Source organism: Aythya fuligula, chromosome 4 (assembly GCF_009819795.1).
Source record: "Aythya fuligula isolate bAytFul2 chromosome 4, bAytFul2.pri, whole genome shotgun sequence".
Classification (NCBI taxonomy): Eukaryota; Metazoa; Chordata; class Aves; order Anseriformes; family Anatidae; genus Aythya; species Aythya fuligula.
Window position 1 is genome coordinate 70,965,850 of NC_045562.1, and position 15,313 is coordinate 70,981,162.

Consider the following 15,313-nt stretch of genomic DNA (forward strand, 5'->3'; position numbering starts at 1 on the left):
CCAATGGTTCAATCCACTGACACAAATCAAGCAGGCTGCTCTGAATGCCACAAGGTCCCCCAGCCCTCCACAAGTTCTGGATCAAACATTCGGAGAGACCGGCCACACAGAAAACACGCGGGACCCACCTTGGTCCTAAGCACTTTGTTCTTCCAGACCTGGGCATCTGACTGCTAGTTAAGTTTAAAAAGGGAAAACAAAGCCCCAAACCCCTTTAAAACTCCTCTTCTTGCTTTGATAACGCATTTCAAACAAGGATTTCTAAGTGGTTTATAAATATCAGTGACCTGAGAAGCAGAGCAGGTCGCACACTCATTGATTTATGATTATTTCTAGTTCATCGGGGTTTTATCTTGATTTTAAACGAGAGGGGCAGTGACAGCCACTTGAAAATATACAGAAAATATGCAAAATACCCACTTCCAAACTCCGAGACTGTAGGAAAACTAAGGCAAGATGACTGCCCAGGTAATTTCCCAATATTCAGACCGCCTCAGCCCTGTTATTAGCAGTGGCATCAGAATGCCAGGTGCTATATTTAACAGCGGGGACATTGCAGGGAGTTCACAGGCTCTGCAAAACACATTTCTTCCCAGCCCAAAGACACGGCTTGGTATTTCTTCAGGCTACTACAGCAGCATTTTAGGGAGAGGCTGGGCACCTACCTTTTTACTAGGACCTGCAAAATTTATAGAAAATAAAAGAAAAGAAAGGAAGGAAAATGAAATACCGTCATACAGCTTGAAAAAGACAGGCTCCCAGTGTTTTCTCGTCTGCATTTAACAAGAATTTCTAGTGAGGATTTAACAGAGTTCCTTCCTCTAGGGTCATTTCTCATTTCATTCATCCTTTTTAATCCTTCCATTTTGTAGGGATAATAACAATGTCTTAATGAAATGCATATTGCAGCTGAGATAAACAAGGAGGGAGAGATCCCCAGCTGGAGCTAAGCTGATACAGAGCAGCTTCCAGTCAAACCCGAACATAAAGGAGAGGAAATCAGAAGGAAACGAAGCCACTGATCGCTAATGAATAATCAAGCTCCTGGCGACACCTCCCAATTCAGCCTCAACTACCAGCAGAATTATTTGTCTCTAATTAAAATAAATTAGAAGGAAAATGATTATTTAGTGGACGACCCGAAATCGCAGTGTTAGGGTTCAGGGTAACAAAATGGGCTGCGCACACACAAAGGAGCACAAGGGCACGTGGGGGAGCCCAGGTAACACCCAGCACCCCCACTGGAGATTGCCTCCATCCCAAGAAGTCGATGGGACAGGCTCTCCAGAGCACCCTACAGCAAGTTAATTTCTGCCTGTGGGGTATGAGACTCATTATGGGATGCATGGGTGGACTAAGGCTCACCTGGGAAATGAAGAACAAGCCAACGTGAGGGTGCAGAGGCACCCTGTTTAGTCTTGCTCCACATCTTACTCACAGTCAGGAGGTAAAATACCTACTGGATCTCCTTGTTTTCTCCCAAAAAACATAAGGGATGGCTTCTGAGCTACCAAGGAGCTTCACCGTTAGGGCTCAGAGGAGTGCAGAACTTCCTCCAGGGTGGACACCGGAGGAACCAGGCTCACCCAGCACCCACGGAGCAGCACAGATCCCCTGCCAGATCCCTGGCAGCTCTCCACAGATCCCCTGCCAGCCGGACAGCTTTAGCGCATCCTCTCCAGGACGCAAGCAGCAGAACAGATATTGAAAATGGCCATCCAGCAAACCACCTGTAAAACCAAACCTGACAGCCAAGGGGAACGCCTGAAGAACAGCCCCACGTTGTCGTCGTGCTGGGGTTTAACACGGACTCGTTTGCCATTAGCAAGAGCATTAAAAAAGGGAATGAGGAACTCAAAATGAATATTTATGAGCACTTCTTGCTTCTCTGGTGAGCTCGAGGAGCAGCGAGATTTCCCCTTATCTCGACTCTACACATTTACAGTGTGAGCTCTCGTGTCGTTTGCTGGGCAGTGTCACAAAAAGGCTTTCTGGTAATGCAGGACCTGCCACCAGTCAGGAGGTCACTATTGGTTTATCCACTTGCGTGCCAAATGCCATAGCCCGTGGTGTGTATTTGGAGATAAACCCACACGTCCTTTCTTTTGCTGGAGCTGGGAAGCCCACAGCAAGAGTTAATTACCCATGCACGTGCCTAATAGCCATGCTGTGATCATTTTTTTAAAGGATCGGGGCTGTAATGTCCAGAAAAGCTTCACTCGAGCAGAAATGGGATTTAAAGGACTTCCTTAAGTGGCCGTCTCCAGCACAGTGTCTAAATTCGACCTTTAGGAGCTGGAGAACTGTATTTTCCAGGTGAAATGCTGCAAGGTGAAATGAAACTGAGCCCGAGAAGATTTACACTCTGCATTTGGAAAGGGTTCACCTGTGTTAGTAAGAGCACAACTCCACCCCCCAGGATTTAGGAAGCTTTCATTTCTCTCACCTACTAATGCTAAGAGGATTTTCAGGACTATAGCTGGGTGCACAGCAAGACCCCAGGCACAGAATTATCAACATCTTTAAAAGTCTCACCCTCCTCAGTGATTTCTCTCCAAGCCTTTGGGAAATTGGGAAGTTCAGCTGGGTACTCCCCAGCTGGGACATTCACCGTGCAGCACTCACAGGCCAAGCGTGCATCTGTTGTGCCTTTAACTTGTCCGTTTTGAGCAGGAGATCACCACTTGGTCCGGCTTGGAGCACACCAGCACAGTGTGTGGGCGAACACCTCATGCCTAACACACCTCTCAGGAGGAGATGCAGCTGCATAGCCTCGAAAATTCACCTCTTTCTCTCAGAAATGCTTGCATGTTGCCCAGAACCACAGTAAAAGTTAGAAATTTCTGATTTACAATCCACTTTCCAGGTACATGTGGCAGATATAACTCACATGGTTTGCACAGGATTGTGCAAAATACTTTTGTTCTTTGTTCAACAAAGAGTACGGATGTACAAATGTGTACATTAAGGTAGAAATATCAGAACGTAGACACATTTCCTCAGCACTCTAGGATGTTTCATAAGATACAAAGCTTCTCTTCTGAGCCTTGGCATCTCTGATCTCTTCATTTCTATTTAACTTCCCTACCTCATCCACAAGTGAATATTTTTCTGCCATGAAGAGATGGCTCCCAGCTCCTCCCAGATCTTTCTAAGATCTCATTAGCTATCTCCAGGTTTTATACTTCTGGACCAACAGCTGATTTTTGTTTAATTCCTAGTGCTTTCCTACCTTGTCATAGCTTCTCCCAGTTTAAACACATCCCTGTTACACCACGGACTGTAAATTTCAGTCCCTGTAATGTTCAGTCAGGCAACATTGGGTCTTTAAATTAAAGATAAGACAGAGGAAGGGGGTTCCTTCACCTTCCACTGATTTTTCTAGCACTACTGCTATTCATTTGCATTATGGCTTATAAATTTAACAACTATCTATTACATAAAGTGCAGGAAAAACTTAACGGTGAGGACGAGCACGAAGCATCTCACAGCACTTCATCCTGAGACCTTCACCACATCAACTGCAATTCAGAGGCTTTGCTTCGAGAGATTGCCAGGGTGAGAATTTTTAGATGCCAGGCAGCGTTCAGAGACAACAAATAGCCACAGGTTCCACTGATCTGACTGGAAATTAAATGCTTTCCCCCCTGGAAATCAGCAGCTTGGTCACAGCCCAAGTGGAGTCAACGTGAAACTTGGGAACAGAAGGTGCAGTTGTGCAGCTCCCAGGCTGCTGTTCTGTGCTGGGCTTTACCACCTCCATCACCACGCTTGGGTGAGCTCTGCGAGCCCTGCTTAGTGCTTGGGTACTGCCAACACGCACATTTCTTCATTTAATCTCAGCAGGTGATTTCTCGGAAGTGCTTAGAGGAACATCTCGGTTCAGAATGAATTCCCAGACTTAATGATTTCCCAGAAAAGAGCATGCAAACGCTCCTGCAGGTCTAGAAGATAAATCAGAGGACCTGGTGCATAATATATAAGCACGCATTATAAAATGAAGGATTTTAAATCCAGTCTCTGGATTTGGTGCAGGGTTTTGACTAAGGATTTTTTAGATGCTTCAGATAGCAAGATTGTTACCCAGATATTCAGTCGTCGTTCTGACAGAAGATGTCGTGTTCCCATTTGCATTCAGTTTTGCTCTCTCACTTCTTGCATCTTCCTAAATTTTAGGCTGTGGCTGAGAGCATTAGAAAAAAAAATAAAGAAATAAAAAGCAGTGTATTGTACAATTCAGAGCGGTGAAGGTTTCGGCATAGCGACTTCACCTTCTTTCCCTTCTCACCTTCTCTTCCACATATGTAACTGGCAGCTACTCAGAACAAAACATGAAATAGAAACCCAGGTGTCGGAGCCAGATGGAGACTTTGCAGAAATAACTTTAGAGGAAAGCAAAGGGAAAGGCAGGCAGTGCTCCCAAGTCCACTAGAGAAATTTCTAAGCAAGCAGCTGCCGGAGAAGGCAGCTTGTGCTTTTTGTGGGAGCACCCACACTGCTATCTTATCTGTGCTTCTCCATCGCTCCTTATCCATTGTAACGTGCTGCTCTAAATGCCACAGCCCGGGGCTTGTTCTCCTTCCCAGACAAGAAGATTCACACAGAAGCACGACCACGGCCACCCTGCGGGAACAAAGCCCTGCTGTTGGAGGTGAAATGGTGAATTGTTTCGACGGCAGCGTGGGGCTGAAACGTGCCCTGCGAACTGGCTCTTTAGAGACTGCTCCCATTTATGGACTGACAGCCTGGATGGAGGGTTTCTCGGTGGCAAGAATCTACCTAAAGCACAATGGCGTTTTGAATGGGGATCTGATTTGTTACAGCCAAGTATCTGCAAACCGCAGCAGAATAATAATTGGGAAAGGAGACGGGGTTATCCCAGTGGCTGTGCGGGATGTCGGAGTGCAGAAACCTCAGGGCACGCTGCAAGAAATAAGAGGCAAACTCTCTAGTCCATATATAAATTCTAGAGGAGGGAGAGGGAGATGTCGTACAGAGCAGATTTACATGGGATTAGCTACGAACCATACACAAACCACAAGGAAAGCCAAGTAGTTTAGGTTTCAGTGCCATGCAAAATCTGGCACGGTCTTTACGCACTTAGAACGCACGTCCTGCCTCGTGGAGAGCAGGGAAGATCTTCAGCTCTGGCTCTGTGCCGTCTCTCAGCCAGCTCTGCTCCTTCTGCACTGATCTAGGAATAATCTGGAGAAACGTGCGTGGGGTTTGTATCATCAGGGATGTCTATTGCAATAAATCCTGATGATTCTCTCAACTGATTTAAAAGAAGGCAGTCAGAAGGCAGTCTCCTCCCCGTCAGCTTTCAGGGGGTACCAAAGCTTTTTTGCTCAGCAGTGAAGCTCCACGGAGAGCTCCAGATCTGAAGCCACACGTGTCCTGATGACAGCCCTTGGGCTGGCACACCTGATGGGCTCTGCTTGCTGAAGCACAAGCAAAGCTACATGATAATATAGTGATAAAATTGCCAACGCTACGGGGAAAGAAAGGACAGGAAAACCATCCTGTCAGAGATATATCGCCCTCTGTCCTCAGCCAGCCACTCCCAAAGACAGTTTCCCTTGGGGCTCAGAAGGAACAAAAGCCTTCTGCTGTCCTGAACTGGCCGATTTCCACCACGTAACCCCCAATCCTCCAGGACCCAGCCAGCATCCTCCTTTCTACGCCACAAGCACAGCCCTGGGATGCTCACCTGGGCAGATTCCCATCGCTCGCTGCCCCAGCTTACACAAGCCGAAGCCCTCGCGTTGCCTTAGGGATAAGAAAACGATTGAGGCTTGCACTGAATCAGCATTTTCCAGCTATTTATTCCCTCTGTCTGCAAACCATCCACCCTTGCTCCTTTCAGGTTTACCACAAGCTAGGACTGGGAATTTTTGTGGCAGTTCTTGTTAACATTTGGCAGTGCATCAATTAGTCTAACTCCACTGGCAGAAGGGAGGACCTGCTATTACTGATGAACTGATTTGTTTCCCTCGCTGCTACTTTTTTTAGACCACGCTGAGAACTTCTCTATGAAATCCCACCTTTTCTGAGGTGTTCTTTGGTTGATGCCTTCGCATTTTGCAAGAATTTTGTACTCTGATCACTCTGACCTCTTTTTTTTAATGTAGAAAATGATGCACTTACCAATTGCTAGACTAGAGAAAAGGATTTGGTGCAATTCCTCTCTAAAAATCTCCAAATCTTCTAAGCGAATGCGTGGTTAATCCATTACCTCTAAGTCTGCAGGTGCTAGACTGTCATTAGATTCCCATCTAACAGCCAGCTGTAACACACCAGGCACAAGGATCTCCAAATGCAACCCAAATATTGATGAAACAAGCTTTATCTGACGCTGTGAGATGGGAGAGTACTGGCATAGACACAATTACAGGCAGTAAGGCACAGAGATTTTACTAGATCTGTTCAAGATCACCGTGGTAGTTTGTGCTGTGGATATATGTATGTACATACCCCTATAGGTATATCCATAGAGGGATGATTTACTATGAAAGGATCATTAGATCATGGTTTCATCCCAAAAGAAGACTGGTTGAACTGATTGCAGTGTGACAGCTACAGAAAGAGGTTAGCACAACATTACAAACACAAGAAAATGCCAACATTCGTGCAGGGAGCTGTTTACTTTTATTTCATTGTCTGTGCTTTTAAGGTATCTGCCTTAAGTAACAGCTTTCCCCGGGTTTGCTCCTACAAGAAAGACCCTTTCTGTATATAGGACAGCAGCGTGTTGCCATGGAAATTATGATGATCTACTTAAATTCAACAAACCCAGCCTTATTGGGCATATTCTCTTGAGCATCTCAGCTTAATTATTAATGTTCCTTCCAAACAGCAACATCTCTCTGTTTGGACTGAAATCTCTATAAGCGGAGTGAAAACAGTGAACCTGGGAAGTGGAATCCTTTGTTCAACTGCAAAACAGCTGCAGGGAAGCCAGGGAAGATGCAAACAGCCCCCAGCTCAGAGCTGGATGAAGGGAGAAAGCCTCATTTCAGAGCCTGTGTCTGTTACATCCCTGGCCTCTCTGCTTTGATTTGCAGCCATCCCAGCTGGAACAGTGCTTTGTGTTTGTTTTTGCAGAAGCACATGTTCAGTGCAACACAAACACTGACCACCAACTCGTTTCCATCCAGCCACCCATCTCGTGCTCGTCCTCCAGCTCTTGGGTTTCCCGTGTCAGCCTCCCACATGTAGAGAAAACTTCTGGCCATCTAAACAGTAATCACTAAGTCTATTTTATAGGAACCAACTTAGGAAAGAACAAAAGAACCTGCCCTCTTCCCACAGGGAGCCTGCAGCACACCTGAACCCAGACTCTCGCTATGCCCATACAACACCTACCAGACAGCTCCTTCCCTCCTCCCTCACACCAAGCCAGTATTGCTCACGAGCCTCCCTCTGAAACACCAGGCAAGAAGCTCCTTCCAGTTTCTGGTTTTCTCTAAAAATACTTATTTAGAAATTACTAACAAAGAAGAGAATGAGTGAGCTCAGCCGAGCTGAGTGAAAGGAGGCAGCAGCATGAAGTCGCCAGATCTGAAGTGCTTCTGGGGCGGGAGCTGCGGCTTGCTGCTAGCACCGAATTGTTCCGTAGGCTCCAATGTTGCCTTGGCATCCCTGGGACGTGTCCAAAACAGCAGAAAATTCCAGACGTGAGGGGCATTCCTCCTAGCTCCTCACAAATAGGTTCTTCAGTAACCGTTTGTGTCGTCCTGTAAAATTTGCCACTTTGCAAAGCCGAAGATTACTCCACAGGAGAGGAGGGGGAAATGCAGAACGCAGCCTTATCGACTGGCTGATTGATTCCTCCTTTGGAATTGGGTGGTTTTTAATTTATCAGCAATTAGTGCATTAATAGGAAGGGATGCAGCAAGCGAGCAGCATTAGGAGAAACAAACCTTTACTGAGCATGACTCCAGGCCAGTGCTGCCAGCTGTCCCCCGTCACTCCTACAAGTCAGCCTCCAAGCTGACTTCAAACCTTCTGCCTCCATATAAACGCATCTCTTCTGAAACATAATGCTTACTCTTCGTTTCTTTTCACTGTACGACCATCTTCTCTCCTTCAGTACCGTCCTTGCCCTTCTTCAGGCTAGCTGGAAGCTTCTGGTGGTCTGCAGATCCCTGCTTTACCCCCCAGATCAAACGAAAATCCCTGGTAGATCCTACAAAATGTGTCTACAAAAAGAAACAAACCACTAAAGATGCCTGCTCTGTGCTTCACACCAAAATGATGGAGTTGTTTTGTGCACCGCTGATTTCCCAGTCCTGGCATGCTGCTCCTGGGTCCCGGCTGCGGGATTAGCAGGAGCATCCCCTTATCTCAGTCCTCTTCAGGAGCACACAAATCACGGCCAGACAAACCCCACTTTTCATTGTGTTGCTTCTTCTGGTTCCCTCTCCTCACTCAGCTCACCACCTGTTTTGCTTGTATTTCAGTGATTTAAATGAGCTCCTCAGAGCAGAGATCTTGTCTCATTACACGTGTGTGAGATGCCAAAACAGATCGTGAGCACTGTACCATTAATAATGTCACAGTGAAATCATCAGGGAGCTTGGGATCTTAAATGATCCGCCTGGAAGGCACAGTTGCATTTATTCAAGTTATTGATTTTTGTATTACCTCAGAACTTGGGAGAACCAAACTGAGACCTAGCCCTATTGCCTAGGGTGCCACACAACCTAACTGAGGGTTCCCACCCCAAAAGGGTTTATCCTCTAAAAATCACAGGAGTGCTAACAAAAGGACGTGACGCCTTCTCTGCAGAAAGCAGCATGTGATTAAGCTCAAGTACACGACGATTTAAGTGAGATTTTGCCAGGTAAGTGCTTTGCTTGATTACTCGCTTAATTACATGCTTCCCTCCACTGAGCCATCTCATCTCCCCAGGAGCTACCCGAAATGTGCTGAGCAGCCCTCACTTTTTGCTACGGTCAGACAAAACAAAATCTAGACTCACATCCTCAACGAGGGCACAGAAGAAACCGTGTCATACGATGGCTCTACAACAACCCAAGCTGGCCGCCACTCCTGCAGTGCTCTCCTCTTCACCCACCTTTTCGACCAGCCTGAGAGTTTCCACGCTACCAGCGCTGCCTGCTGAAAGCAGAGAGTTGAATGCTCTGCTCGGTGCCTGGAAGCAGGAGGTGTGATTACACACCCTCCTTTATCTTCTCGGTACAGAGCGTTTCCTTTTGGCCAAGCAGCTCTTTACTCAGCAAATTACCTCTAATGGAAGCTTCTTAGGGCTGTCTGTCTCCCTCCGTTAACTGCAAGAAGAGCATGGAAGAGTTTTTTCCTCAACCTTTTTAATCCCTGGACCAGCTGAGCCTTTGAAAGGAACACGCAGCTCATCTCACATCACACTGTTGCTTAAGGATAAATGATATGAAAGTCACTTGGAATCCATAAAATGTTGAAATGTGAACACTTTACAAAAACACTTCATAAAACCATAACTCAGTAGTTGTAATTACAAACCTTTTAACTTAAAATATAGTAAAAAAAATATTAACACCTGATTAAATCGGTTTATACAGAACTAACAACTGCCTGCAGGAGGGGTTCTGGTTCACAGCTGCAGCCCTTTCGTGGGCTGCCAGCCAGCTGGAGACCACAGGTGGAGTAACCAGCACCCGAATCTCCTTGCTGGGACTAAGGAACCAGCTTTAGGTACTGGGATGCCTGACGATATGGAAGGAAACGCATCATTATTCAGCAGATTTAAGTCCTTGGTTCACTGCTTCAGGTAGCTTCTATTTAAGTCTGTATTTTTGCTCTCCCACAACCCTTAAAAGAAGCCACAAACCCTGCGCCCGATTCTCTTTCATTAATTTCTTGCTCGAGGAGCGCGGAGGAAAGATGCTACCCGTTGCTACAGCTTTTCACTCGATCTGTCTGTGCCCCGGTGCCTTTACAAGTAAAATAGCAGTAAAAACCACACTACTAACAAGCCTAAATTATCGCTTGGAAGTAGTTAAACACGGTGGAATGGAAGAGGTCTCGTAAAGGTAAAAGCCTGTATTAGGACAGCTGCAAAGGTCAAGCCCCTCAGCTCCATGCCACGACTTCCAGGCAGGTAAAACATCCTGCCTCACCAAACCAGGACCGGTAACATCTGTGATGGATGCACGTGCACACAAGACAACCTTCCCCACCGGGGCTCAGAGCATTTCCAGCACATCTGCGCTCGTGCAGGGAAATCTGGGTCACGGCTGACGAAGCAGGCGGCAGCGTTACCCCCTGCAGCACACCAAGGGCAAAAAAAAAACGTGGCACCTGCGCTGGATGCTCCTCTGTCAGCTTGTGGGGCCAGCAGGTTCTGCCCCCAAGGGCTGGGGGCTCGTTGTGCAGAGGGAATGGAGATGTTGGGCTGCAGGATCTGTTTCTGAGGGCTTGCAGCACAGATCCTGTGGCTGTGTGCCTCTGGTTACCATTTTCTGCTGCTGTGTGATCTGTTCCAGCACTTTGTTCCTCCATTCATAAATCTCCTCGGGCCTCCCCTACGCATGAAAGCAGGAGGAGGCAGGATCTGCTGGGTTTCTCTGTGATGGAAATTCATTCCCGATGTGTGGGTTCCATCCACAGCTCCCTCAGGCGCGGGGGGGTTACACCAGCTGAGGATGGGGGTGGCCGATCTCACCCACCCTAAAACAGCACCACGTTTTAGGAAGGAAAAGCTGAGAAGTTGTGATGGGAGGAGATTTCCCTCATCAGCTCGAAGAATTCTTTGTGTCCTCTGTGGTTTTGTTCTCCCTATTTCCAGCGGCAGCCAGACACCGGGCTGCTTCTGACAGAGCCCCAAATCCCCGTTACTTCCCCATAGGGCTGGGACTCCCCATGGAGCACCCCCGAGGCTGCCACCCCACTTCACAGCAAACCGTAAGGGACCAGAAAGGCCCCTGCTGACATTTTTCTTTAAAAGAAAACACGCAGGGAAAAAAAAAAAGCATAATTAAGGCGTGCTAATTCACCATACATACATTCGCAATGCGCTCTTCACGGCAGGAGTTCAAAGGCTGAAGCCACACAGCACCACCGCGTATCGATGACCTGTCAGATCCTGCCTCATTTCGCTGATGCCTCCTTCCTCTGCCACGTTTTCCTGACCAAAAGGCTCTCCAGAGGCCACATGAAGCACCTAACTCCCACGAAGCTGTACCCATGTTCTGTACCAGCCTGGGCACAAGAAGCAAGTTGCACAGTTCTTGGACAAGAATAAAATTGCCACGTTATTCCCAGGCTTCCTTTATACACGCCACTTCTAACTCTGAAATACTTCCAGGCCACAGCCAAAGGTGTAACTGAGGAAGCCGAACTACAGGTGTGCCAGGATGTCCCTGGAGATGTACTCAGAGAGGATAAATTAATAAGGGTTTGTAATTAACTCCCAGGAACTGATGCTGTCCCATTCCAGTCACTGTGAGAGATGAAGCAGCAAACGACTCCAAGATGCAACTGCTGCACTTACAGGAATCCCAGACAGCCCTTTGTAAAAGCCACCTGTAAGCTGCCACCACGAGAAAAAGCCCATCCTGATTTTGTAGTCATTGAAAAAAAAAAAAAAAAAACAAACGCCTGGACTGCAGCTAGGCTGAGACATGAGGTCTTCAAAGGAAAAGGTGTCCAGGGATATGATTATGTTTTTTTTTGGTATTTGTACGGTACCCAGAGCAGATCCTGACAATAATAAAGTCTTTAGCCATAGCAGTGCTCTAAAATGTCTATAAAATGTCTATCATTCCCCTTCTGGAGGCTACCAGCCATCAGTTCTGCTGGAGGACAGAACAAGCACGCACTCCCCACCAGCATTAGTGCAAAACCTAAGCACCAAACGACCTCAGAGATGGTTTGCAGTCAACTGCCTGCCTTCATGCCGAGGCGGCGAGGAGCCCTCCTCTCCTTCAGCACCATTTTGCAAGCAGAGATCGCCAGGATTGAGACAGCAACGATCAAATTGTGGGTGTGCTGATGCTCAAACCACCACAGCAGCCTGCTAAGTGAAATATATCCAAGGCCCACATGTAAAAGGGCACTGAAACACAGACCTGATACTTAAAAATTATAATAAATAAATGACGCAGATAAACGACGGGGATAATGGAAGTGACAAAGCACTCAGGAGCCAGAGCTGAGGTTGGTTCCTGAGTCATATCAGCAAATCCCCACGGAGATCAGCGCAAGCCCTGAGAGCAGACAGCAGGATTCACAGCGTGACTAAACCACGCCGCGCCACCTTCCCTCATAATCCTCATCAGCTAACAAGATTGGAGGAAAACATCAGCTGAATAGGCATGGGCAGGAACAAAAAAAGCCTAACCAGGTGGCATTTGCACAGAGCCCGGCTAGCTGCGGTGGTGGATGAGCTGGCAATTCGAAATCAGATTGGGTACATGACATCTTTGTAGCGATCCTCAGCCGAAAGGAGCATACGGAGAGGAGTCTGTGGCCTCAAAACTGCTAACCCAGGTGCAGGCCTGTGCTGCAGTGCACACAGCACGGCTTTCCGAGCCATCTCGTGCTGTCCCCACTCCCCGGGCTGTGGGATGCACTGGGCTGGCGACCTGCAAGGAAGGAGCCCGTGGGGAGCTCGCAGTGGCCACCGCCTGTCCTTGTGGTCACCAAAAGGCGCAGCAACAGGTTCTCCTGTGAGCAGCCCTTGCATTTGACAACGTATTGGCAGTATAAATGATGAATTTACAATTGCTTTATTATTATTATTATGTTATCATTATTATTTTCCCCTCTAAAGGAATCCTATAAGGGCTCAGAAGACCAAACCACCAGGTAACCCCTGCCCAGACAGATCTGCCCAGCCCAGAGGGCTGTTTCGCATCACACAGCCACCCGCACTGAGGGGACATCAGATTACCTACACTCTCCTCATTTTTTAATAATATTACCACCCAAAAGTGGCATTTTAAGCAACACAGCATCTGAGTTTCCTGCTGGGATCACAACAAACCAGCACCTCCTGGTGCAAAACATCCCCCAAGGCTGGGTATAGCCAAAGTGGTGGTGCAAAGGAAGCGCTGAGCAAGCCTGGCTTGCACAAGATTCCCTTTTAAATTATGACTGCGACCACCAAATGCCCAATATTTAAATCGCATTTCCGAATTATTATTTGCCATTGACATTCAGGTGTAACAAACAATCGGCACCGCCCTCTGCACAGCTCTGTCAGGCTGTGACATGCTGCTCGGATGCAGCTGAGGAGCTGGGGAGGGTTTGTGTGCTCAGCTAATTACCTGCATGCAGATGTCAACTGCTCTTTGCCCTGCCCCATCTGATTTTTACCCCGTCTGTGTGCCTTAGATGAAATCACCTGAGTGCGTGTGCGCTACGGCAGGGTCAATTATTGTCTCTCTTTAGACACTCCTTGTTCCTGAGGGTTACTTGGATGCATGATGACAGCTATTTGCAAAGTGGGAATCAGCCTCGTAGGGAGGAAAGAAAAGCAGCCACGGGCAACGCACGCTACACCTTGTGTTGCTATCAGCAGAGATATCTGCAGGTACTCTGCTCACATTAAACCATTGAAATATTTCAGATGCTTTCTCAGAATGAAGTGCAAACCCCAAACCAGACAGCAACAGCTGCAGCTGAATCCAGACCATAAACCCCCGAGGGCTAAATTCACCTCTAGAAAGCCCCAAACCTTTCACACCCAACAGCCACCCAACATCTCGGCGATACGGAAAGCGCTAAAACCAAGCCGATTTTTTCTTTTGATGCTTCATGTTGTAGGGCAAAAAAAGGAGACCTTGCAAACGCCTCCCTGGGGCTGTGCTGCTGGTGCAAGCTCCCGGCACGTCTCTGCCAGACAAAGGAAAGCGGCAGCCCCTCGCTGATCCTCCGCAGTGCCTTCCGAGCACGGCATGTGCTGGGCTGGTGCTACCAGAAGGAGAAAAAGGGGCAAGAGATGGCCATGACTGCGTGCCCCAGCCACGTTTGCAGAAGGCAGCGTGTGTGTGTGTGACAGCTCGGCCACCCCGCTGCCCCACCTTGCGCACAAACCTCTCGCTCTTTTCACTGGCGGCACGGAAAACGCCTTTTTTTCTCCCCGAATCTCTCAGGCAGCTGAATGAATGGCACACCCCGAGCTCGTTGTTGTGTTTTTTTTCCCCCCCCTCTGGTTTGCTGGGAAGGATTTCCAGGGATATTTTCTCTTCCCATACAGCGGCCGGGGCGATGCTGGGGGACAGGTGCAGGGAGCCTCACGCTCCTCGGCTGCGGCTGGGGGGGGGACACTGCGGGAGGGAAGGGAGGAAAAAAGGAAGGATGGAGGGGAAAAGGGAAGGATGGAAGGGAAAAGGGAAGGATGGAAGGGAAAAGGGAAGGATGGAAGGGAAAAGGGAAGGATGGAAGGGAAAAGGGAAGGATGGAAGGGAAAAGGGAAGGATGGAAGGGAAAAGGGAAGGATGGAAGGGAAAAGGGAAGGATGGAAGGGAAAAGGGAAGGATGGAAGGGAAAAGGGAAGGATGGAAGGGAAAGGGGAAGGATGGAAGGGAAAGGGGAAGGATGGAAGGGAAAGGGGAAGGATGGAAGGGAAAGGGGAAGGATGGAAGAGAAAGGGGAAGGATGGAAGGAAAAGGGGAAGGATGGAAGAGAAAGGGGAAGGATGGAAGGGAAAGGGGAAGGATGGAAGAGAAAGGGGAAGGATGGAAGGAAAAAAGGAAGGATGAAAGGAAAGGGGAAGGATTTAAGGAAAAGAGGAAGGATGGAAGGAAGGAAAGAAGGGAGGAGGGAAGGAAAGCACCAACAAAGGTGCCCACAAGCTGCTGCCTCCCCCACTCCCTACCTCTGCGACCCCAAGGGGCCGTCGCTCGCTCCCTCCGCCGTGTCCCCAAGCTTGTGCCCCCCCCGGGTTTTCCCCTCCCCGTTACTCACACCACTAGCCTGGAGATGATCCATGACACCATGGCTCTGCTTCTCCCGGCTCGGCCCCGGCTCCTCGCCCGTCGCCGGCCGCCGCCCGAGTGAGGGGAGCGGGGCGGGCGGGCTCGGCCATCCGGCCCCGCAGCCGCAGCGCAGCCTCACTGGGGCCCGGCCGAGGGGATTGGGGAGGGCCCCGGGGCTCCGGGAGGAGGAGGAGGAGGAGGAAGGAGGTGGAGGAAGGAGGAGCCCGAGCCCGAGCCCGTACCCGTACCCGTGCCCGTACCCGTGCCCGTACCCCCCTCCCAGCGCCGCTCTCGCCTCCCCGGTGTTTGGAGCCCCCGGTGGGATGGGGGAGGTTGGGGTGCGGGGGGCTGTGATTGGGGGATTTTTGAGGGATTTGGGGTTTGGGGAT

The 15,313-nt window shown here is 48.8% G+C and overlaps 1 protein-coding gene across 1 annotated transcript in view; it reads right to left on the bottom strand.

Moving 5' to 3' along the window:
- REEP1 (receptor accessory protein 1) overlaps positions 1–15,088 on the bottom strand; it is a 52,005-nt gene extending 36,917 nt beyond the window's left edge. The window contains exon 1 of the mRNA XM_032186115.1: positions 14,914–15,088. Within this exon, the coding sequence (XP_032042006.1) occupies positions 14,914–14,945 (32 nt within the window). The 5' untranslated portion in view covers positions 14,946–15,088. The remainder of the gene's footprint in view (positions 1–14,913) is intronic.
- Between the last annotated feature and the right edge of the window lie 225 nt (positions 15,089–15,313).